At 45.5% G+C, this 20,065-nt stretch overlaps 11 protein-coding genes across 11 annotated transcripts; 5 read left to right on the top strand and 6 right to left on the bottom strand.

Moving 5' to 3' along the window:
* Positions 1 to 535: 535 nt before the first annotated feature.
* Positions 536 to 1,280, top strand: N7478_004868 (uncharacterized protein; the record flags this gene model as incomplete). The annotated part of the gene is made up of 3 exons (XM_056921082.1): positions 536 to 700; positions 749 to 963; positions 1,016 to 1,280. The coding sequence occupies 3 exons, from the start codon at positions 536 to 538 to the stop codon at positions 1,278 to 1,280; spliced, it is 645 nt and encodes a 214-aa protein (XP_056779119.1).
* Positions 1,281 to 2,185: 905 nt separating this feature from the next.
* N7478_004867 (alpha/beta hydrolase) lies at positions 2,186 to 3,064 on the bottom strand (the record flags this gene model as incomplete). Its single annotated transcript, XM_056921081.1, has 2 exons — positions 2,186 to 2,530; positions 2,606 to 3,064. The coding sequence occupies 2 exons, from the start codon at positions 3,062 to 3,064 to the stop codon at positions 2,186 to 2,188; spliced, it is 804 nt and encodes a 267-aa protein (XP_056779118.1).
* Positions 3,065 to 4,414: 1,350 nt separating this feature from the next.
* N7478_004866 (YjgH family protein) lies at positions 4,415 to 4,873 on the top strand (the record flags this gene model as incomplete). Its single annotated transcript, XM_056921080.1, has 1 exon — positions 4,415 to 4,873. The coding sequence occupies one exon, from the start codon at positions 4,415 to 4,417 to the stop codon at positions 4,871 to 4,873; it is 459 nt and encodes a 152-aa protein (XP_056779117.1).
* Positions 4,874 to 4,993: 120 nt separating this feature from the next.
* N7478_004865 (pyridoxal phosphate-dependent aminotransferase) lies at positions 4,994 to 6,579 on the bottom strand (the record flags this gene model as incomplete). The annotated part of the gene is made up of 6 exons (XM_056921079.1): positions 4,994 to 5,352; positions 5,411 to 5,519; positions 5,584 to 5,792; positions 5,839 to 5,984; positions 6,040 to 6,296; positions 6,448 to 6,579. The coding sequence occupies 6 exons, from the start codon at positions 6,577 to 6,579 to the stop codon at positions 4,994 to 4,996; spliced, it is 1,212 nt and encodes a 403-aa protein (XP_056779116.1).
* An 842-nt stretch (positions 6,580 to 7,421) lies between these two features.
* Positions 7,422 to 8,871, bottom strand: N7478_004864 (ferritin-like domain-containing protein; the record flags this gene model as incomplete). The annotated part of the gene is made up of 2 exons (XM_056921078.1): positions 7,422 to 8,444; positions 8,500 to 8,871. 2 exons carry the CDS (start codon positions 8,869 to 8,871, stop codon positions 7,422 to 7,424), a joined length of 1,395 nt encoding a protein of 464 aa, XP_056779115.1.
* A 1,291-nt stretch (positions 8,872 to 10,162) lies between these two features.
* On the top strand, positions 10,163 to 11,137 carry N7478_004863 (SDR family oxidoreductase; the record flags this gene model as incomplete). Its single annotated transcript, XM_056921077.1, has 2 exons — positions 10,163 to 10,235; positions 10,299 to 11,137. 2 exons carry the CDS (start codon positions 10,163 to 10,165, stop codon positions 11,135 to 11,137), a joined length of 912 nt encoding a protein of 303 aa, XP_056779114.1.
* A 229-nt stretch (positions 11,138 to 11,366) lies between these two features.
* On the bottom strand, positions 11,367 to 12,495 carry N7478_004862 (isopenicillin N synthase family dioxygenase; the record flags this gene model as incomplete). The annotated part of the gene is made up of 2 exons (XM_056921076.1): positions 11,367 to 12,359; positions 12,436 to 12,495. The coding sequence occupies 2 exons, from the start codon at positions 12,493 to 12,495 to the stop codon at positions 11,367 to 11,369; spliced, it is 1,053 nt and encodes a 350-aa protein (XP_056779113.1).
* An 819-nt stretch (positions 12,496 to 13,314) lies between these two features.
* Positions 13,315 to 13,515, bottom strand: N7478_004861 (uncharacterized protein; the record flags this gene model as incomplete). The annotated part of the gene is made up of 1 exon (XM_056921075.1): positions 13,315 to 13,515. One exon carries the CDS (start codon positions 13,513 to 13,515, stop codon positions 13,315 to 13,317), a length of 201 nt encoding a protein of 66 aa, XP_056779112.1.
* A 2,457-nt stretch (positions 13,516 to 15,972) lies between these two features.
* Positions 15,973 to 16,287, top strand: N7478_004860 (uncharacterized protein; the record flags this gene model as incomplete). The annotated part of the gene is made up of 1 exon (XM_056921074.1): positions 15,973 to 16,287. The coding sequence occupies one exon, from the start codon at positions 15,973 to 15,975 to the stop codon at positions 16,285 to 16,287; it is 315 nt and encodes a 104-aa protein (XP_056779111.1).
* A 656-nt stretch (positions 16,288 to 16,943) lies between these two features.
* Positions 16,944 to 18,147, top strand: N7478_004859 (amidohydrolase family protein; the record flags this gene model as incomplete). The annotated part of the gene is made up of 2 exons (XM_056921073.1): positions 16,944 to 17,901; positions 17,978 to 18,147. The coding sequence occupies 2 exons, from the start codon at positions 16,944 to 16,946 to the stop codon at positions 18,145 to 18,147; spliced, it is 1,128 nt and encodes a 375-aa protein (XP_056779110.1).
* A 150-nt stretch (positions 18,148 to 18,297) lies between these two features.
* Positions 18,298 to 19,951, bottom strand: N7478_004858 (uncharacterized protein; the record flags this gene model as incomplete). The annotated part of the gene is made up of 3 exons (XM_056921072.1): positions 18,298 to 19,349; positions 19,418 to 19,783; positions 19,846 to 19,951. The coding sequence occupies 3 exons, from the start codon at positions 19,949 to 19,951 to the stop codon at positions 18,298 to 18,300; spliced, it is 1,524 nt and encodes a 507-aa protein (XP_056779109.1).
* Between the last annotated feature and the right edge of the window lie 114 nt (positions 19,952 to 20,065).

Raw genomic sequence — 20,065 nt, 5'->3', positions numbered from 1 at the left:
CCGCTGGTTTTTTTGGTTTCCGAGCTTGCAGATTGCATATACAAAAATTGAATCGGGCCTCGGCTCAAGGACTGAGATAAAGACAATTTCCCTAAAGGAATTTGCGAGATAGGAATGAATATTCGAACACGATTCATATTTCGGTTCATATCCAGATAACGGCTTTTGTGGCCCATGCCGTTAGAATATCCAAAATTGAGCTGCCATGTGGTTTCTTGGAATTAAGGGTGCCTAGAGACTAACGTTTGGGATGATTTTCAGGGGAGCGGGGAATGCACCTTTTTGATCTAGTCAACGATGAAAGAGGCTAGATTAATGAATGAGAAAAAGCTTGGTCAAGTTAGTCGAGACATCGCTCGTTTTTGAGAGATTCTGAAACTATTGCTTGCCGAAATGTACCCGAAGCCTCAAATATTGGATTTCTTCCCACCTGTACTCAAACTTGCATTCAACACTATAAAATGAACAAAATTTCATATAATCAAGACAATGAAGAGTCAACAGAAAATTCCATCATTCACTATCCGTCGATACAATGCTTCCTCAAGCTCTTCTCTCGCTGGCTCTCGTCCCGTTGATCGCGGCAAGCCCGACGGGTGTTCAAAGTCGCCAATACATTTCGGCCACCGACGTTGATGACGGAAATTGCAAAAGTACAATGTTTATCTTTGCTCGAGGATCCACCGAAGTGGGCAATATGGTAAGTTAGCTCTTCAAGAAAATATAGAGATCTCAACTAACTCCCCAGGGCACCGTCGTCGGTCCAGAGGTATGCGATGCTCTGAGCACCCAGCTAGGTGGTGATTTAGGTTGCCAAGGTGTTGGCGGTGCATACACAGCTGGACTTGGAGAGAACTTCCTTCCCCAGAACACTGCACCACAGGATATCCAAGCTGCCGTGGATGAGTTTAATTCGTGCAATACCAAATGCCCCAACGCAAAGATCGTTGCGGGTGGATACAGGTTAGTGGTACGAAATTGTGAAGCTGTTCGATCCTTGCTAACTCTTTTGTAGTCAGGGAAGTGCTGTCATGGACAATGCTATCCAGAAGCTATCCAGCGATGTCGTCGCTAAGGTCAAGGGCGTTGTCCTGTTTGGCTTCACTCGGAATTTGCAGGATGGTGGTCAAATTCCTAACTACCCGAAGGATCAAACTAAGGTCTACTGCGCTGTGGGTGATGAAGTCTGCGATGGAACCTTGATTATCACTGCAGCCCATTTGACTTATGGCGCTGATGCTAGCGATGCTGCTACTTTCCTTGCCTCTAAAGTGAAATGATCGGCTATCAAGGCTAAGATGCTCTTGCTATAGTTATTTTATAGTCTTAAGCTTTGAGGCAAGAGCTTTGATATTTGATTGAATGCTTTATGAATGGTTGGATCTTTTGTTGAACGTATAAAGGACACTGCGAGGGACACTGCATTTGGCGGGCCTTTTTATCTTCTGCGAGCCTGGGCTAATTATTTTGTGAATAGCTCCATTGGTCGACTCAGTTATTTCTGTTCTTCTTCTGCAATTTGATATTCTGGCCTTCGCGACCGGCCGTCAACTTTCTTAATCTTCAACTTATCGTAGTCAAGCCCCTCGAAAATGTGGACCTGAAAGCATTAACTCGATGTCAAGATAAAGCGACAAGAGGAACATACATTTACGGCAATAAATGGAGGCTCTGGCTCATCATGAAGGCCGAGAAAGCAACTACTCCCACATTCCCCACAGAACTGGTGTTCGCCTTCACGGGCTGCAAAACGGTAACTTTTCAGCCCATCACGCCCTCTGTGGAATGTGACATCCGTCGTGGGCGGATAGACAAGCCGGTAGCCGTTCTTCTGACATATTGAACAATCACAGCTACTAGTTGGATGTTGGTCCAAGGGTGGAGATAGCTTTACAGTGAAACGGAAAGCACCGCAGTGGCAGATTTCTTTATGGAAACTCGATTCAGACTTTGGTGGTGGTGGGTAAAAAAGGCATTTTAAAGGTTCAGTTGAGTACATCAAATCGAATTTGTTATTATTTCAGAACAATAGGACTAAAATATTTTATGTTTAATTGGTTTTAATAGCAAGACCAAGAGAAGTGTGCGCATGACTCATGATTACTCGGCATTGATCCTTCACTATGAGTGAGACTTCTGTCGATTTGATGTTATCATTTTCCCCGGCATGCTGTACATGAATGTCCTAAAATATCATGGGGATTTCCCCCACCGCACGACGGATGCAATCAACAACAAAATGAGGATTGCTGAGAAATGGCGAATGCCCCTCCTCACATTCCTCAACGTCAAAAACACCACCCATCTGAGCAATCATCCGCTCCTGCGTCAAAACAGAAAATGCGCGATCATTTTTGCACTTAATGTATGTGCTCGGAAAGTCAACACAAGCCGAATACGTAACGGGAACGTACATTGGGCCTGAGGGGAACGAGCCTAAAAGTTCGACGGCTTGCTGTACATCCTGAGGGTCACACCCGTGAAAGAGAATATCCTTGGCTACATCCTCATCCAGGGCTAAAGAGCCATCCTAGAAAAGCAAGGCGAGATTTAGCAATTTGCTCCAAGTCCGTGAGCGACATTTCTCCGGGGCGACTGTTCTTACCTCTTGAGGAATCATTCCACGCGAATTTCCCTCGACTTCTTTACGCCGTCCTTCAACGTCTGCCCCCTCTGGCGTTTTCATTTTCATTTGATCCATGTAGCTCTGACCAATTGGGATTACCACTGCAGCCATGTATACCAATCTCACGACGGCGCCTTGTAAGCCTTGATCTTGTCTCGCCTTTCGTCCCAGTCCCTTCACTGCTTCAGACATGGCCACTCCCCCGAAGGAATGGGCGATCATGATAACATTCTTGCCATGGTCGAGATGGTTCATTATGACACGGCGGACTTCTTGGGCATCTGCCTCCCAGCTGGTAAGAGGTGGGGAGGAGTCAAGAGAGGGTAGGTCGACGGCAACTGATTCGTACCCAAATTCTTCCAACCCCTTATTGAGCTTCTCATAATGCTTTGGTCTGTGCCATGCACCGGGTATGATGATGATTGAAGGTTTCAGCATGACTGTTGAGTGGCTGGGGTGATAAGAGAATGAAAGTGAAGGCAGAGAAAAGAGTTTAAGAGGGAAGAAGATATTTTACTGTTGATTCTTTGGTTTTACCAAGTTTAAGGCAAAACTAGGGAAGATGTGCGACGGTGCTGGCTGATAATCTCGTCAGCTCGGGTTTTTATTGGGCATGATGCCGTTGCCACACTAAGAACGCCGACGAGGAAATGGTGTCCCTTTCTCGACATCTTACCAAGAATTGGATCCCCTGGGAAATCTATAATGTTCAAATGGCAATAATGAACCAATGCAGGGATATTGGCACTCAAAAATAACATGTTGTAATTTTTGGCAGAGAAGAAGAGCCATACCACAATAGTTGAAAGTGGCCCGCCCACTGAGAACATCCCGGGCCCAATTATATGAGCGATGCAATAAATAGTAGCGATAGGAGATCTAACAGGTATGATTCATCGGAAACGATGTTTTTTTTAGTGGTATTCCCTGCTTTCTTGTTCAAAAATTTTCCCCTGATCCATGTCTCTTGTCATGGCATACGGTCGCACATGTCACTACGCAGCACTTGCGTACTCCTTTTTATTGGGGAGGTACAATGAAGGGCCCGCTGGCATTGGATGTTTGCGCGGGTTTGGAGTGTATCTTGCGGTTCTGGCCAGTTTGATTGCGTGGCGGACCATCAGAGTGTTGAAGCCGAGAAGCTGAGCTTTCTCGTTTGGAATGTCTGGCTAGTTAGTCAGTATTGCTCTCCCATTTGTTGCAACCCTGGAGTTTGGGATAGCGATGGGATGGCGATGGGATGCCGCTTTCAACATGTTCGGCTAGTTTTCTCCCCAAATGGCACTGTTCCCTTCCAAGTGGACATCTGGAGCACCTAGTCCGCCACGTCTAATATGATAGGCTGTAGGTGACCTGAACCAATTATATCTAGAGTCAAAGCAATAAATAAACTTCTCTTTTTCAAGATCTCTATCTACTGGCAAATCCTGCCCCTCCGCTGAGCAGTTCCATCGAAGGGCGTTTTTGTCGTTCGCCTAAGTAGACGAGAAAATGTTAGTAATTTATTGATTCATTGCTAGTGAGCAGCCTCAGAACCAACAATACCTGAAACGGCTAATTCAATGTTGCTATTGAGTACATCGTCATCCCGAGAGCTACTACCTCGCTTATACTTCCTTGGCCATTATTGAGTCATAATATATGTAGTCCCGCCTAGGCAGGTTCTTTTCCCCACCTACTTACTATATAAAAGGAAATTGGATTTACTATCCATTGTACTCTTTCTCTTTCCTTCGAATCTTCACATCGCATCAATTGATCTAGCTAAGGCCAATCATCCAGATAACAATGGCATCAAAATCCATCCCAACTCCCACACCTTCAACAAAGAAATTCTACGCAACCAACTCCCCTTGGGAGGCAGCGTACGGTTACTACCGTGCCGTTCGAGTTGGACAGCAAATTTACGTCTCAGGTACAACCGCCGCAGACCCAGAGAGCCCACCAGAGAGTCCCCGCATGTTATTTCCTGGAGATGCGCGGGGTCAAACACAAGTGACCTTGAAGGAAGTAATCAAGGCTATCCAATCTCTTGGTGGCAAGGGAGCAGAAAGTATCATACGCACTCAGCTTTTCATTCAGCGCCATGAAGACGCACCGGCTGTCATGCAGGGATTCAAGGATATTTTGGGCCGACAACTCGGTGGGGATATAGGCTCGACTGCAATCCTTCTTGTCGTTTCAAATTTTGCTGATCCGGAGATGCTTGTCGAAATTATGGTGGATGCTATAGCAGATGCGTCATGAGATCTTTGTAGTAATTCTTGCCCTTTTATGCATGAATAGTATATTTCAATCTACCCAATGTTCACATATAATGAGAGTCCTGACAATAACTTGAAGCCTGCTGTTCTCTTGGCTTGTTCTCTATAAATCTAACGCCTGGGCTACACGCTGAAGCCCTTCCTCAAGCACAGGTCTTGGGTGTGCAAACACCATACGAAACCATCCCCTTTCTTCACTTGCATATGCGTATCCCGCTGCCATATACACTTTGAATTTCCGTAGCTTTGCTGAAACTTCATCATCAGTAGTATTTGGATCTTTGACGACCGCCCCCAGCCGAATCCACAGAAAGAATGTAGCATTGCATTTGGAATACGGAATTTCATGACGCTTAAGGAATGCTGTGACGAACTTGTAGCTTTCGGCTAGACGAAGCTGGTTCGTCCTCAAATACTGCGTAGTGAATCCGTCGTCTGCCAGTAAGGAGGCGGCAACGCTGTCTGCGGCACTTGAAGGAAAGTTCAAAAGCCTGTTCCAAACCGAGTCAGTCAGGCTCACGTTCAGAGGAATAAAGCTGTCCATACGAGATCCCATCTGCAGCTTCCAATAGCCTATGATTAGACTGGCTAATCAAGCATCCAATTCGTAACCCTGTGGCACCAAAGTCCTAGTTGAAGAAGTGTAAGTCAACAGTCAATTTTGTGCTATCATAGTGCAAGAAGTTATCTCACCTTGCTAAGACCCCATACTGCATGTACCATGCTTCCATCTATCAATCCGGCTGTGTCAATGGATAGAATAGACTTGAAGCTCACTGCCTCTGGAAGATCAGGGCTCTCCCATACGGAGAGGGCATAGATCTCGTCGCTGATGAGATGAAGATCATATTTTCCACATAGCCGCATGTACTCTCGCAATACATGTTCAGGGTAGCATCGACCTACCATTGTTAGTCGGAACAACAAAAGTAGTGGATATTAACGAACCAAGAGGATTATGGGGTGAGCATAACAGAAGTGCTTTCACATTCATGCCCTCCTTCCGTGCGGACAAAAGTGCCTCTTCATAATTCTCAACAGCGGCAAGGGTAAATGGGTCTATCTCCCCGAGCTTAACTTCTAGAAGACCAACCCTGATCCAGAGAATTGTTAGTAGCCACCATATATCCTCATTGGGAATAAACTTACCCTGCTCGAGTACTGAAGGTTGTGTGGAAGGCATTGAAATAAGGCCGACTAACTAACACATGGTCACCCTGGTCGAATAGAGCCCAAGCGGTACATTCAAGTGCATTGCTCACTCCGGATGTAACAGTCACATGTGAAGAATGAAGAGGAATAAAAGGTGATAATTGCCGATTCAAGAAGTGACATATAGCTTTCTTCAATTTCTGGCTCCCAGAGAAACCATCCCCATATGTCAATGCATGTGAGTCAATGTGTATCTAGAAGGGCCAACTGATTAATAGCCTAACATTTTGTTGCACAATCGATGAATCTTACTTTTGAATTCATGAATTGCTTCATTTCCGTATGCATAAGTGCCTATAACTTTGTCAACAACTTTACCCCATTGTTGAACGTATCCTGACTCACGTTCTCTGCAAGGCCAAGATTCACAACTCCCGTAGGATTGACCAGCGGGTCCCATATATCTGCTAGAACATCGAGAAATACTGGCTTCTTCTTTGCAAGACTTTCGCCGCGTGATGAAATATTAGTAGTCATTTTGATAGGCCTCCGGGTTAGATAAGCTATTCAATATGTTAAAGACTCGGTCTCTAAATAAATAAACTTGAAAATTTAGGATTGTTAATTTCTTTTCTTAGAAAAAAAATATGAGTCAAACTAGACTGAGATCCACATTCAGGAAATGTTATCAGAAGGCGTAATATCAGTTGGACATTGCGACCAGGAACACATTCATCCTTGGGCAAGGGTATTTGATGAATGCATCTATCTTCAAATTGCGAACTTAATCAATCATTTAATATGGTAATTGGAATTCCTTCCAAAATTTGTGGTGAAAATTCGATCGTGCGCATTTATCTTCACTGTTTCTTGGCTTAGTGGGTATTGCGGGAATGAGCGGGTATTGCGGTAAATCGAATCACCACTGCAGATATTCTATACTAAACGCGCGGCGCTTCATGGTGCTATCGCCTCTTTTATATTTCGATATACTAGATTTAAATACGTTGATATTCTGTTCTGCAATAGGTGAAATTGATGCTTCGCAAATTTCAGGGAACCATCTGACTTGTATTCTTCCATGTTCAAACTACCTGTGGGCGATTTCGTTGGCAAATTATCCCTTCAGGTTGATAAGGTTGATAAGAGGCCAATAAAACTAGCACTACGATTATTCCTACTTGCCCTTACGGCTAGAATAGAATATCCATATATAGATACCATCAATGGCATCACGACTCGTATTCAGAAATAAAAAGACAACGCCACTTTTCTCTACCCCTTCTTCCCTTCAATTATTCATATTAATTAGAGTACAGAATCTTCGATTATAGACCATAGGGCTTTGCATATCCATTCCATCACACTATACTTGTCGCTTAGCCGGCCTGGTAAATAGCAGGGCCAGCAACAACGTGAGGGTTGATCAAGCTGAGATTGAAGGGGCTCAGCACAGGGTTCGAATCGGTAATGGCAATGAACATCGTTCCATTGACTGCTGGGTTGCCCTCGTATGTCTCTGCACTTGGCTGGATAGTATATCCCCGGGTACCATTGGAGCTAACCCGCAGCGGAGTGTAAGTGACGTTGAGCTGCGAAACCCACGCGACGTACTTAGCAGTCTTAGCCTGGGAAGTAGTCACATAGCTATTGTTGGGACCAACAGCTTTACCCGGGGTTTCCCATTGCAGAGCAACCTGACGACCAGCGAACGAAAGCGGGGTGGTGTCATCAGTCGTGACTGTAGCGCCACAGTCACTTCCGGAAGAGCCAGAGCTTGATGACTGAGATCCGTTGGGCACCTTCACCACGTTGGTTCCGGAGCTGATAGTATTGTTTTGGAAAACGGAGGAGTTACCGCTGCTTCCAACGCTTGGCTGGTTGATGATCTTGAGGGCTGGGAAGTTCTGCCAGACAAGTCGAGTCTGGTCTTGTGGGCACCAGCTGATATACGGTGCTAGGAGGGTCCAGGCCCAAGACTGGGGAATACCAACCTCGAACCATTCGGGCATTGGGAAGAGGCCCTGGAACTGACGGAAGATCAATTGCTGACGTGCCTCTGTGGTGATGGATTGGGTGAGCAAGGTAGCAGCCTCTCTCGAGTCAAGGTGAGCTAGGAATCCATATACACCAGCTTCGCCGAACCGAGTGACCTTTTGAGCAAAATCAATGTACTCTTGCACATTAGTGTAAGGGTAGACATAGGCACATTGCTGTGGTGCCTCGGCACCCAGGATGTTGCTGATCATGGTCGCGTGCCCAACTTCTTGTTCAGCCATAAAGGCAATAAGGTTTCGGTCTTGCGGTGTGAGACCAGCTGCCTTGAAGTCCTGTTCAGAGAAACGTCTCAATCCATCTTGGAAGATATCCAATTCAATCCACTCCTGGTACAGAGCAAGGGCCTGGTGATAGTTAGTAAATGCATGTATTACATATTTAGTGATGGTGAGAACAAACCAGAGATTCATAGTCGAAGTCGCTCTGTGCGTTGTAGACAGGAATTGAGCCATTGGTTCCAACTCCTCCAGCGGGAACATATGGGGCTGGCTCGGCATTATGAAGCTTCCCATCACTCGGATAGGTAGTCTCAGCGGGAGAGACACTTCCAGAGGATATACCCGTTCCAACGGAGCTAGCCGTAAGTGCGCCACTAGTCAATGCGGTTCCTGTGTAGGATGAATGGGGGAGACTAGTCGGATGAGAACGGGTAGGTGGTGCTGAGACCGATGAGCTGGATGGCGTTGCCCTGGCTGCAATATCATTTGGTAAGGCAGATGCCAATGGTAGCAATCCCAAGGCACTCAGCCCAAAAATCGAATTCCAGATCATTACTGGTACTGCTAGTTTTTTCTAGTATGGCGCTGTTCTCATTAAAATGATATAGACGTCTTGTAAAGCGCAGGAGCAAAGATCCGACGAAAAAGTGTTAAATACTTCGATTCCACCGACAGGATACTCCACGTTACATATAGTCTGGCCTCAGGGTTTCCATCAAGTTCCAAGGAAGCATCATTAACTACTGACGCAACTGATGGGAAATCGGTCTCATTGACTTTGCTGGCTCAATTTCAGGGCACAGGTCGGAAGTCTAGGCTATATTGGGTTGAATGACCGAAGTGGACGCGCGGTAAGCTACCTCATGAAGTCAACGACTATAGCTCAACATGCCAAATGAGTCTTTGATTTTGCCTGGCTATAGGGCTATTGTTAGTGAGAATTGAAGTCAGCGTCTAGTCATGACCAGGTCTGCACGGGGGTTCCTCCGAACCGACCAAATGAACAGGATAATTAAGGTTTAATCCTGGACTAACCCCATCATCCATATCGTTTTCAGGTGCTTATTCCCTTGATGCTGTCATATCCATGCTCCACTCCACATTAACGGGAGCATGCAGGGCCCTAACCTTACTGTCTATGGAGATGAGCGGCTAACCACAAAAAAACGATTGAACCCGCGCCATTCTCTCTTTTTCTATCTTTCGGTCGATTCTGGTCGATTTGAATTTCAATAATGACTTTGAATCGTTGCTCATATATTATTCATTCGATCTTTCGGGAGCTGTTAACTTGAATACTGGGGAGTTCATGCCGGGTAATCTCGGCAATGACGTCAAATATTATCCATGGATGAGATCGAAAGTCTATATTCAATTTGCATATCAAATTTTGGTCCGGGGACATCCGAGTAGAGGAACAAATCTGTTGTAACCTGACAAGTATTAAAGTTGCAGAGTTGTGAATAAAGCTGAGGGGAACCTGAGGGCCTCGGATGGGGAAAGACTGAGGGTAGATACCCACATCGACAGCTCTGCGTTAGATCCAGTGTTTGAGGAGATTGTTATCACGAGCCACTAATCGCTGCAAATTATTTTTTTTTAGAAAAGCAAAAATATATCACTTTCGGGACTCCAATTTCTTTTTTTTTTTCTCGCCATCATTCCATCGGGCTTGTATAGGAAAACAACAAAAACAACGCGGAATGCCCCCGATCGCCGTATGCGCCGATCATAGGTGGAGCACGGAGATGACGCGAATGCGGGGTCTCTGACATGGTTGATAATCAACTCTCCTCCTCTCTTGTCAATTCAACCACTCACAAGTTTTTTTGGAGATAATCACAATGTCACACTTGCAAGCATCAGAGCTATTTTCAGTCAAGGGCCGCGTCGTCGTCGTCACTGGAGGAGGCTCAGGTATCCATATCCTTATCAAAAATCCCAAACTAGAACAACCCCGCTAACAGCATCTATCACCAGGTCTCGGTCGTACAATTGCCCACGCCCTCGCCGTAAACGGGGTATCCAAGGTCTTCGTCTTAGGCCGGCGTGAGGAAGCCCTCCAACAGACAGCCACCCAAGATCCCAACGTCATTATCCCAGTTAAATGCGATGTATCGTCGAAGGAATCCCTCGATGCAGCATACGAAGCCATCGCTGCACAGACAGACCACATCGATGTTTTATTCGCCAACAGCGGAATAATGGGTCCCGATATGCCCATGCCTAAGCCTAAAGCCGACGGTTCTATGCCATCTATCACTGAGGTCCGAGATCAGCTATACAATGTCCCGATGACCGAGTTCACCAATGTCATGGATGTCAACGTGACAGGTGTCTACTATACTGTTCTGGCCTTCTTGCCGCTTCTCGATGCCGCCAATTCGAAGAGACCCGCTCCTCAGCCTAATGTGCTGTCGACACCTACTCCCCAGGTTATTCTGACCGGGTCTCTTGCTGGGTTCAACCGGAAGCCGCCATACAGCTATGCTTATAACGTATCCAAGGCGGCGGTGCATCATCTCACCAAGATGCTTTCGACGACCTTCACCTCTTATAATATCCGTTTCAATGGTATTTCTCCCGGTCTTTACCAATCCGAAATGGCCCAGCATAGCTTTAATGACAATGGAGTCCCGGATGCTGGAATCTCTGATGGCTCATTCCCGGTCGATATGATTCCGTTGACTCGTGCTGGAAGTCAGCAGGATTTTGCCGGTGTGGTCGTTTGGATGACGAGCGCCTCGGGTGGGTATTTGAATGGTAACATTCTGCTTACCGATGGTGGTCGTCTCTCCGTTATGCCCTCTACCTACTAGTACATAGAAGTTGGGGATCTGTCAGCACATTTATCGCGACATAATATAGCTTGACTGGTAAGGTTAGGTTTAAAAGACATTTTGAATAGATTTTTATAGACGAATCGAAAGACATGTTTCAATAATGCCTTAATGGCGGTCAAATTCTTGAATTGCTATAAACTCAATAAAAGGACAATTGAAACCAGACGGCTATGAGCGGCTGAAAGAGAGGAATGTAAATACTAGATTAAATAGTCGCAGTCAATCTAGAGACCAAGTAGTCTCCCGCTGTGATATCGGAGTATTTCTTATCGACATGAAGATCCTCCCCGTAAGTCCCCGGAAGAGCTTGTATCAATTTGTTGTTATTAGGATTGCAGAAGTAAGCAATACTATACCTAGAAGGGTATGTATCAGATTCATCTTGGTTCTCCTGGCCCGGGGGCATAGGTGGCTGAATCACTCGATGTCGAGTACTAGTGATAGTATCATTGGACCACCGAGCCAGCAAATCTCCAGCATTCACAATAATAGTATCTGCGATCGGAATGGCATCGACGAAGGTGCCCTTAGGACTGCGCACCTGCAATCCACCATGGCGATCCTGAAAAAGCAACGTAACAGAGCCATAATCACTATGTTCTCCCGCCCGGACCTGATTAGGATTATCCTTGAACACCTCCTTCCGAACAGGCGGATAATGAAGAAGACGCAGATTGTTATCTCCCTCGTCGACAAATTCATCAAAGAAGTGCTCAGGAAGATTCATCCCAAGAGCAATTGCACTCATAATCTGACGATGCAAGCCTTTACAGCTTTCAAAAAACAAAAGCATTGTTTCTTTGAAATTTCCACCCTCTTCATCTAAGTTGTCTGGCCAACGATTCGGGAGCTCTGCAAGACCTTCTCGACCAATCTCCATCGTTTCTTTCAGATCAGGTGCTGATCCTCTTATCGTACGGATTGCGTCTGTTTCTTCGATTGGTGCGAGCTTCTCCCGTCCAGTTGCAATGTAACCACGGTTAGACTGTGGGGTCGTCCAACCCAACCCGTCTTTCTGTGTCTGAGGACGATTGAAGAAGCGAGCGGAGGAGGCGAACACCTGTGATACCATGGAGGGTATAATGCCGTGGGCCTTTAGATAAAGAAAGCCGGATGTTTTGAAAGCGTTCGTGATCGAGAGAGCGACGGCATGCTTATCGGCGGGTGTCCCAGAGAGAAAGGGGTGAAAGTCGATGAGCTGCGAGCATTCACATGAGTCTTCTGAACTGTATAGGTAAACTGGAGAATGTGATGCGGGGCTATACAGGTATCACCAAGTCGTCTTTTGCCACGGCAGTAGAAGCTGGTGAGAGCTCTTGAGCGACGTTGGCCATTTCGAAAAAAAGGTCTTTATCCTGTTTCCTGTTGAGTGGCTCTTCTGGGTGTTCTATCGCAAATAATTCAGTGAATAATCTCGATCTTCTGGTAATTGTAGAGACAAAGGAGAGTGAAGAGGGGGAAATGCATGTAACATTAGTGTGGAGATAAGCTCTGCATCCAAGTGCTCGGGCCTACCATGCATTTGTATGCCATGGATTTTGATCCTTGAAAAAATTCAGAATTACATGTAAAAAAAAGTCAATAATTTTTAAAGTCAGCTGGCTTCGAAATTCAATCGATACACTCAGCTTCGGTTCTTCCATAATTGTGCACCTTGACATTGAGCTATCGTTGAAAGATATCGGGATTGCGTAGATCTACGCGGACCCATAATGGGTTCCGGGGCTGCTGATAACGCCGGAAAATGGTGAACCTGATTGGACAGAAGCACCATACGTACTAAATCCCATTTGAGCTAGATGATTGGAAGCTGAATGTCTCATCTTCATAAGTAGTTCCAGCTCGGACGTCCATAGGTCAAATATCGCTCTATAGATTCTGTAAGGATTAAGGGGTACTTTGACCAGCCCGGATGTATTCGTATTATTATACACAAATAAACATGATTAAACAATAGCTACTAGTGCCCCTGGTGTTCAAACTGATATAGAGTGATCAGGAGAGTGATTGCAGTATAGATCCATTGATAGCTGCTACTATATGGCAGTTAGTATTAACCGTGGCTACTAGACCACCACTCCCAAAAGAAGGTGTAACTGAGGTAGGGAATGCTAATCTCACACACGTTGTCTATGCCCCCTCAAAATGATATCTCAAGAAATCGCAGCGGTTAATCCAGCAGTTCCGCCCGCGCGGGAATTTGCTAGCATCCTTCGCCTATTTTCTGGGTCATTCCAAGCCTCTAATTCCTCTTCGTATCGCTGATAGTCCCGTCGATATTTCTCCTCGTTTTTGTATTTCTCTCGGCGTGGTGGCTGAGGCTTAACGTAAAATTTGCCGAAACCGAGACACATCTTGAGGTGCAGAGATGAGCAATTTCCCGTTGAGGTATATTTACGGTTGTGAATTGCGAATGAAGCTGCTTTTTCCGTGGGTGGTAAAGACTCCGGGACTAAGGGGTCTTTTGGCGCTCAACGTATTTAAGGGGACCCCGCCAAGCTTAACGTCATCAACCCCCGGCATCATTCTTGGCCGCGGCTTGGCTTCTCTATACGAACTTCAACTTGGCGTCTGAATTCTGTTTTTTAAGTGGGGATTATAAATCTCGTAGTCTCGAAACTTTAGTGACAGCCCCACAATTCAGCCATTTGGAGTCGGTCGCTCGAAGGTTTTGAGTAGAGACAAAGTAAAACATGAACAGCGGAGCTGTATAAACTTGAAATTATTCATGATGTGAATCTACAGTTTTGTGGATGATAACAGTTCAGAGATACCTAGGCCTTTCCCACTGACACCTCCCGTAAACTTCAAGTTACTGCCGAATTATTGTTGCTCCTGATATTCCCTTCTCTTAAAGGCACGGGTGATTGTAAGGTTTTATTCCTCATCCGTGTGTAGAGACTGGCTGTTCCTCAACCTACTGTTATGTTCTACTCTGATTTCGCGAATATATCATGAAATACTCACATTAATGGATTAAGGTCACGCTATATGAATAAAAGTCAGAGGACTTTCAATATTACTATTATCAATCTATGTTCTTGTTTTTCATGGTTGGTTCTTTCACGAACTGACACTACATCAGTAGAGTGAGTCCCTCAGCTCGCATTTATGTTGCCTTAGCCCTTTTTAACTCACTTTTGAACATTGGAGGCCCCATTGTAAAGCATATAGAGTCTTATAAAAAGGCCCTCCCCTCACAGTAGAATTCCTCACCCAACGCATACGCACCTTTTCTCTCAAACACACCTTCTATCATTTCCACAAATTAACACCTTGTCGTTCAAGATGACTAGCACGTCATGGACTCATTTAATTAGGTCTAGACTTTGTCTTTTTGACTCTGTGCCTCGCCTTCTGTCAATGATAAACGCGATCTTTGACTGTACAATCGATACCCCGGTGTTATGTATCGATATCAAAGAAACGAAACCTGGGGATCATCGCTCATCAACCATCATGACAATCTATTTGCTTCGAACCAGATATCTTCTCCTTGTCGACCTATTTACCCTCGGTGAGAGAGCCTTTTCTGCCATGAACAAACATGGAGCATCTCTCAGGTCCACATTGGAAGCTTGCAAGATACCCGAGATCATATTTGATTGTCGCCTCGAGGCAGTGATACTGTGGAACTGTTACTAAGTAATTCTCAGCGGCGTCATGGATCTTCAGATGATGGAGCTCGGGGCAAGGTGGGGCTTCAGTCCGTTTGTGGATAATCACTTGCAAGACCTGGGGCAATGTATTTATTCATTAAACCCAGAAAATAACTTCGGATGAACAGGCTACATGGCGCTGGACTAATCACGACTGCGAACTTCTCTTTACTGATGACTGAGATGGCAGGCTCAAGTCGTTGTGTAAGTCGTCTCTTTGGTGGGTGTTGTGGATTCCTGATCTGGGGACGTGGTTTTGCTGGCATATCTATATGATGAGTACGGATCCAAGCTACGCGAGCCTCGCGAGAGACTTTGTGGAAATTCTACGCGCTAGCAGTCACCGAGGAGCGGATCAGAGAATCAAAATGGAAAATTCGAATATTGTGCACAGAAACGTGGTTGATGGTAACCAGTGAAGGATTTCTTAGTGGACTCTCTATGACCGATCGTCCGAAATTAAACCATATCGACGTCAGTATAGGATCCCGAAAGGTCAATCTACATATTTGTTTCTTCAAATTTTGTGTTCCGTGACCTGCACCAGTCAAAAAAGGGCATATCTTGGCTGCAAAATGAATAAGGGCCAAGCTCGTTTCGTACTCCGACTTCTAAGTCGCTACAAGAGCCCTGTTCTCGTCTGCAATCCACCCCATATAGTGTAGAGGACAAGTTCCGACCTGTGGGTGTGTGGGTGACCAGAGTCGTTTCCTGGAAATCCTACCCTTGCGAGCTAGATAGTGGTTATTATCCAGCGTGTAAATACTATTATTATCCTGTTTCCTAGATATAGTAATCAAATCAGCATACTATCTATGATTTTAGATTCAAGTTGTAATTGGAAGACCTTTGACAATGGGTGGTTTTATTGATATAACCTTTACGGATCAAAGTTAAAAGCGACAAATTTATTTAATGTTTTTACAAGAAGTGTATTTTCTCTCAAGTGCTGATTTCATGGAAGCGATTCCCCATAAGACGCAAACCCGGTGGGACCTCGATGACCAATCGTCAGGAACCGCCCAGGAACCACGGCCTGCCCCTCCATCTTCTCCAAGTCTCGGGCTCGATGTTTCCTTTTCTTCTACACATCCCAACCAACGGCATATTTCAAATTCCTTCATCTTCTTACAAACTTCACTTTCGCCCAAAATGGTTTACCACGCCGCAGTCATGTATCCCAATGAAGAGGGCATTCAATTCAACGAAACCTACTACCTGCAATCCCACATGCCGCTTGTTGAGAGCATCTGGAAGAAGCACGGTCTTCTCAACTGGAAGATCATCAAGTACACCACTGCACTCGATGGCTCTCCTTCCAAATACCTTATCGCTGCCAAGCTCGAATGGGAGAAAGCTGAAGACTTGAAGAACGCTTTGCAGGACCCTGAGAGCCCCAAGGTCTTTGCTGATATCCCCAAATTCACCAATGTCCAGCCTATTACCCTCGCTGGTGAGCAGTTGTAAAAGATTGGCTATTTTTCGAGTGAGTTTGGCATTAATATTCTTGATTGATGATGACAGTCGTATACTAATGGCTCCTTCGTTTAAAGGCTAAGTGGAGAACATGGCTTATTACGGATCCAATGAACGGGATCGGTGCTATAGCTTACCTTCAATGTTGCTGTGCTTACCAGTAACAATCTACGATTTCCCAATCCCATGACAATTATTTGATGATCAATGATTCAGCTTCGTGTTACTAGTCAATACTAGTTTGTACTCTTAGCTATGATAATGGATAAGAAGAATTCTTAACGAAGAATTCTGCTTATCTTCTGTGGCAATCAATTCATCTCGGCACTTACATCGCTGATCCATGCGTATAGCAGGCACACCTATGGGATGGATAGACAACACATTGTATCCTAGATCATACCCCCTGCAATTAATAACGTAAACTGATAACTATCAGACAGTCTTCCCTGCTTGATTTCAGTTCTTATGCATGAAAACCCACGCCAAGTTCACTTGCAACCTCGTTATCAAGCTATCTGCAACCCCCGCATCTGCCTGCACTCCTCTATCAAGCCCCCGCAGTAAACAAGGACCCCTGATAAGCCCCCAGTCCCCAAGACCATTTCCAACGCCCAATTCAAATTCCTACTCCAAGCTTTGAAACCATGTCTCGCCAACTTATCGTCGACGTTCATACCCATGTCTATCCACCCTCCTACATGGCGCTTCTCCGCTCTCGCAAAACAGTTCCCTACATCCACGACCCCGCCGAAGGTGCAGACCCCCGTCTAATCATTCTTTCATCAGACGATGACCCCGCCACACCACCCGATGAGCGAGGTCGTCCAGTCGACGCTTCATACTCCGATATAAACGTAAAGCTCGACTTTATGAAAAAGCACGACATAGACTGCAGCGTTATCTCCCTCGCAAACCCATGGCTCGACTTTGTTCCAGAAGACGAAGCCCAGGGATGGGCTGAGCGCATAAACAACGATCTAGAATCAACATGTGCAGGCGTAAATAGCGAAACCCAGAAATCTCTCTTCGCCTTCGGAGCTCTACCACTCAGTGCACCTTCATCTGTCGTGGTGGCCGAGATCAAGCGACTACGCACCCTGCCTCATATCCGTGGTGTGATTATGGGTACATCGGGGCTAGGTAAGGGTCTCGATGATCCAGATCTAGATTCAATTTGGGGTGCCTTGGAAGAGACCCAGTTGCTTCTTTTCCTTCATCCACACTACGGGCTTCCTAGTGAGGCTTTTGGGGGTCCTGAGGTGATTGCGCGGTATGGACATGTTTTACCGCTTGCGCTTGGGTTTCCGCTTGAAACTACCATTGCGGTGACGCGGATGCTTCTTAGTGGGGTTTTTGATCGATTTGAGCGATTGCAGGTCTTGTTGGCTCACTCTGGTGGGACTCTTCCGTTTCTTGCGGGGAGGATTGAGAGTTGTGTTTTGCATGAACGGAAGTTTCTTGCGAATGGGGGAGATACTCCTGGACCGAAGCGGGGTGTTTGGGATGTATTGAAGACGAATATTTTCCTTGATGCAGTTGTTTATGGCTCCGCTGGATTGCAGGCGGCTGTTGCTGCTGGGAGTCATGATCGGTTGATGTTTGGTAAGTCCTTTTCGCTGAGGAGTGGAAGTTGTTGTTTCTATGTTTCCTTGGGAGTATCTTGGACTAATTATTATAGGTACTGATCATCCTTTCTTTCCACCATTGCATGATGAAGATGAGAAGTGGCCTAGCGTCACGACGAATTATCACGCTATAAGCAGTTGTTTTGGGGAGAAGGATTCTGAATCTATTGGCATGGTCCTAGGGGGCAATGCGAATCGCATTCTGAAGCTGGGATTTGATTGATATTCATAGTCATACAATGACCTGACATATTCTGCGTCCATATATAAAATTAGCAATATAGATACTCAATGGATAGCATGAAAAATGCCTCTTCTGCCTTCCCTCCACTTCATGTCTGGATAGGTGAAAATGTTTATAAAAGTAGAAGGCTTATAACGGTTGTGTAACGGAATTCAACACATCCCAACCAACAAGGCGCCACAACTCTTCTGTGAACCATTCAGAAAATTCCTGGCGACCTGGTGCTCGGCCAGCAGAAGATAAAGATGGGGGAGTGGCAGGGCGAGTCAGTCCTGGATGAAACAGCGGATCGGTAGTGCCAAAGACAGCCTGTACCAAGGTTTTCTGGAAGCACTCCTTCTTTTTTTGAATGAACTCAGTTTGGATTGTCTCTGTATCAGAAACGCCGTGATTCAACAATCGGTCCAGAAAAGCAATCAAATACTTGGCTTCAAGTTGTACGGCTTGGGGTGTCATGGCTTCCTCCTTCATGGCTATAAGCCCCTCCGGTAGGTGTAAATCTGGACAAACCTCAGACGGTAATTGGTGATTCTCGAAAGTAAAAAGCGCAAGTATTTTCCCCACTCGGTCAATTGCAATGAAAAGAAATCCTTCCATGACCTCCTCATCAACGCTTCGGGATAAGTCAAGAGACAATGCCATTTTAGTTAGCAAATCAATCAACTGCTGAGCATCTTTATTCTGCATACTTGCTTTCTTCGCTTTGGGGGGCAAAGTTGGCTTTCTGCTTGCTGCTTTGCGTGGTTTTTGTGTTCTAGGTTTGTTTGTATTTGAAGTCTCCTGCAAAACCGTTCCTGTCGAGCCTGATTCCCTTGAAACAGCAGCACAATGCTGAGCCAGTCCGACCATTACTGCTTCGAAAAGACATACAACATAATAAAGAATTTGGCCTTTATGCCCTCGCTCATCCTTGGATCCTATGACCCTGTGGATGGCTTGAATGGCCAGATTAAATGACAGTTCCACGGCTTTCACGACGCTGGCCATGTCCCGCTTTTTGCTTTTCTGGATTATCTGGGGCTTGGGTGGATTTTCAGATGAGTTCAAATAGATGATGGCTTCAAGGATCTCGGTTCTCGCAATTTTGCACAGGCACACGGCACCTATAGTGATTGCTTTGTAGTTTTGCTTTTTCCGGATAGCGCGTTGAACGTTGTATATTTGTCTCATGAGCTTGGGTCCTAGTCTCTTATCAGCATCATGAGTACCTAGATAGCATACAATATTCTCGCGACAAATGTATACAGACCATTTTCATTCTCTAGACACTCCGAATCCCCATTCTTGTCGCTTTCTTTGGTTTGGATTGTGTTAAAGTCGACTTGCTGTGCTCTCTTGCTTAGGCGCACCGAATCTTTCAAGCTTTCTGTTGTACCTGTAGGCTTCCGTTTGGTGGAAATAAAACCAGGACTCATATCAATCTGACTCTGTCTAAGTTTGCAGTTCAGGCCTTCAGACCGTTGCTCCAATTCGAATATTCTGTTGAGAAGCTTAGTCTGCTCTGCCTCTGAATCCTTGTATGCGCTCTGCCAGAAGGCAACACTATCGAAGAATCTTTCCGGTGAGATGGCTTTCATATCATTTCGAATGAATTTTCGAATTTCTAGGATATGTTCTTGTTGGAATCTTAGTTAGAATTGTTCGATCTCGGATGAGAGTTGAGAGATGCGCACTTACCCTTGAGCTGTTTTTCTGGTGGCTTCAATTTCACAATTGCAAAAGCAAAGGCCAAGTGAAATTTGTTCGGTATTTGATCTTGGCTTACTCCTTCTGGGTCTGTCATTCTTGCTTGGTTGATGTTAGAATGGGACGAAGAGAAGAGAGATGAAGAGGAGTGGAATGAAATGCTCTCATCACTATTTGCCAAGTATTCCCAGCTCAAAGGCAACCTGCCCTT

The sequence above is a fragment of the Penicillium angulare genome (genome assembly GCF_028827245.1).
Source record: "Penicillium angulare strain IBT 27051 chromosome Unknown utg000004l_segment0_segment0, whole genome shotgun sequence".
NCBI lineage: Eukaryota > Fungi > Ascomycota > Eurotiomycetes > Eurotiales > Aspergillaceae > Penicillium > Penicillium angulare.
Note: the sequence above shows the minus strand (reverse complement) of the source record. Positions and strands in the feature narration are given on the sequence as shown.